Source organism: Amphimedon queenslandica, unplaced genomic scaffold (genome assembly GCF_000090795.2).
Source record: "Amphimedon queenslandica unplaced genomic scaffold, v1.1 AMPQUscaffold_4002_Cont24011, whole genome shotgun sequence".
In the NCBI taxonomy this organism is placed as follows: domain Eukaryota; kingdom Metazoa; phylum Porifera; class Demospongiae; order Haplosclerida; family Niphatidae; genus Amphimedon; species Amphimedon queenslandica.
In genome coordinates this window covers 1-1,471 of record NW_003555678.1, presented here as the reverse complement: position 1 = coordinate 1,471, position 1,471 = coordinate 1, and the positions used below count along the sequence as shown (strand labels likewise).

Sequence of the window (1,471 nt, the reverse complement as noted above, 5' to 3'; positions counted from 1 at the left end):
TTGAGTTATGGTCATTTTTTAAAAACTCCAAATTTTGGAAAAATACCCTGTACTATAGCCCATGGTTTTTTCCAAAAATTGGCTAAAATATGACCTCAAATTTTTTCTGATACATATTGATGTCCTTGTGCTATGTAGCAAGTTTGAGCTGTGTCCGACAAATTTTTTTTCGAGTTACAATCCTTTTAAAATTGTCCTCTTATAGGGTGAACTGGTGGCTTGTGGTGTTCTCTCTGGCAATCGTAACTTTGAGGGACGTATCAATCCTCATACAGCTGCTAACTACCTTGCCTCCCCTCTCCTGTGTATTGCATATGCCATTGCAGGGACGGTACTCATTGATTTTGAGAAAGAGCCATTAGGTAAGAGAGAGAGGGGGCCATTAAATCACTTTTCTCTCATTTCAAAGGTAAGGATCCTTCCGGACAGCCTGTGTTTCTCCATGACATTTGGCCTCTAAGAGCCGATATTCAAAAAGTTGAAGTAGAGTATGTCCGGCCTGCAATGTTCACTGAAGTGTATTCTAAAATAACCGAGGGTAATTCCCGTTGGAATGCTCTGGAGGCTCCTCAGTCAATCCTTTATCCTTGGGACACCAGCAGCACCTACATTAAGCATCCTCCTTTCCTTGAAAATATGGTAAATAAAAATAACAATGGTTAACCCAGTTTTTATAACTTGATTACTATGTGGCTTAACCACAAAAATTTGTGTGGCTTATCATTAATTTTTTAATGGTTTTTAGACAGTAGATATTCCTCCTGTTCCTACTATTGAAGAAGCCTATCCACTCCTTAATCTAGGGGACAGTGTCACCACTGATCACATCAGTCCTGCTGGGAGCATTGCCAGGAATTCACCAGCTGCTAGATACCTGAGCAGCAAAGGGTAAGCTATAGTGTTGTACGTGTATCATTAGTAACGCGGTAGCGTTACTAAGTAGGATTCACCCCCAAACAAAATGGCTGCCACGACTTTTGCAGCCTTGCTATACCAGGAAAACGAGCTCCTATGCTTACCAGACTTCTTAGAGGACCTTATCTTGACCAGAGGACTCCAATGGTACCACTAGCGTGGCTCTAGACCTTTTCTGGGAGAAAAATCAAAAATCTGCAAACCGGCCGTTTTGTTCAGCCACCTTTTTTCATCTTCATCATCATCATCATCATGATCTCCTGTCAATCCAGTTGTCGGTCGATATATCAGTCTTACCTGGTGATAGAAGGCTAATTCTTATACCATTCTACTCCAACAGGGTATGCGCAGGTCCTTGTCCCCTAGAATCATTCTCCAAGAAAGGAAGAAGTGATACTGTGACTGTTGGATGGCACCAGCTTACCTCATGCCGCCATTTTGTTAATTAAGTAGCATGTGCTCCAACAAATTGGGCGTGGTCGCGCATGCTCAGATCTCAGAACTGGGAACAGCAAGTATTTTTTACCTAGCTAGGCTAGCTATGCTGGAATCAAAT

At 42.0% G+C, this 1,471-nt stretch overlaps 1 protein-coding gene across 1 annotated transcript; it reads left to right on the top strand.

The window, feature by feature from the left end:
* Positions 1-205: 205 nt before the first annotated feature.
* On the top strand, positions 206-903 carry LOC100635421 (cytoplasmic aconitate hydratase-like; the record flags this gene model as incomplete). Its single annotated transcript, XM_003391936.2, has 3 exons — positions 206-362; positions 410-639; positions 746-903. Coding segments are annotated over 3 exons (534 nt in total), but the record flags the coding sequence as incomplete, so codon positions are not given.
* Positions 904-1,471: the final 568 nt, after the last annotated feature.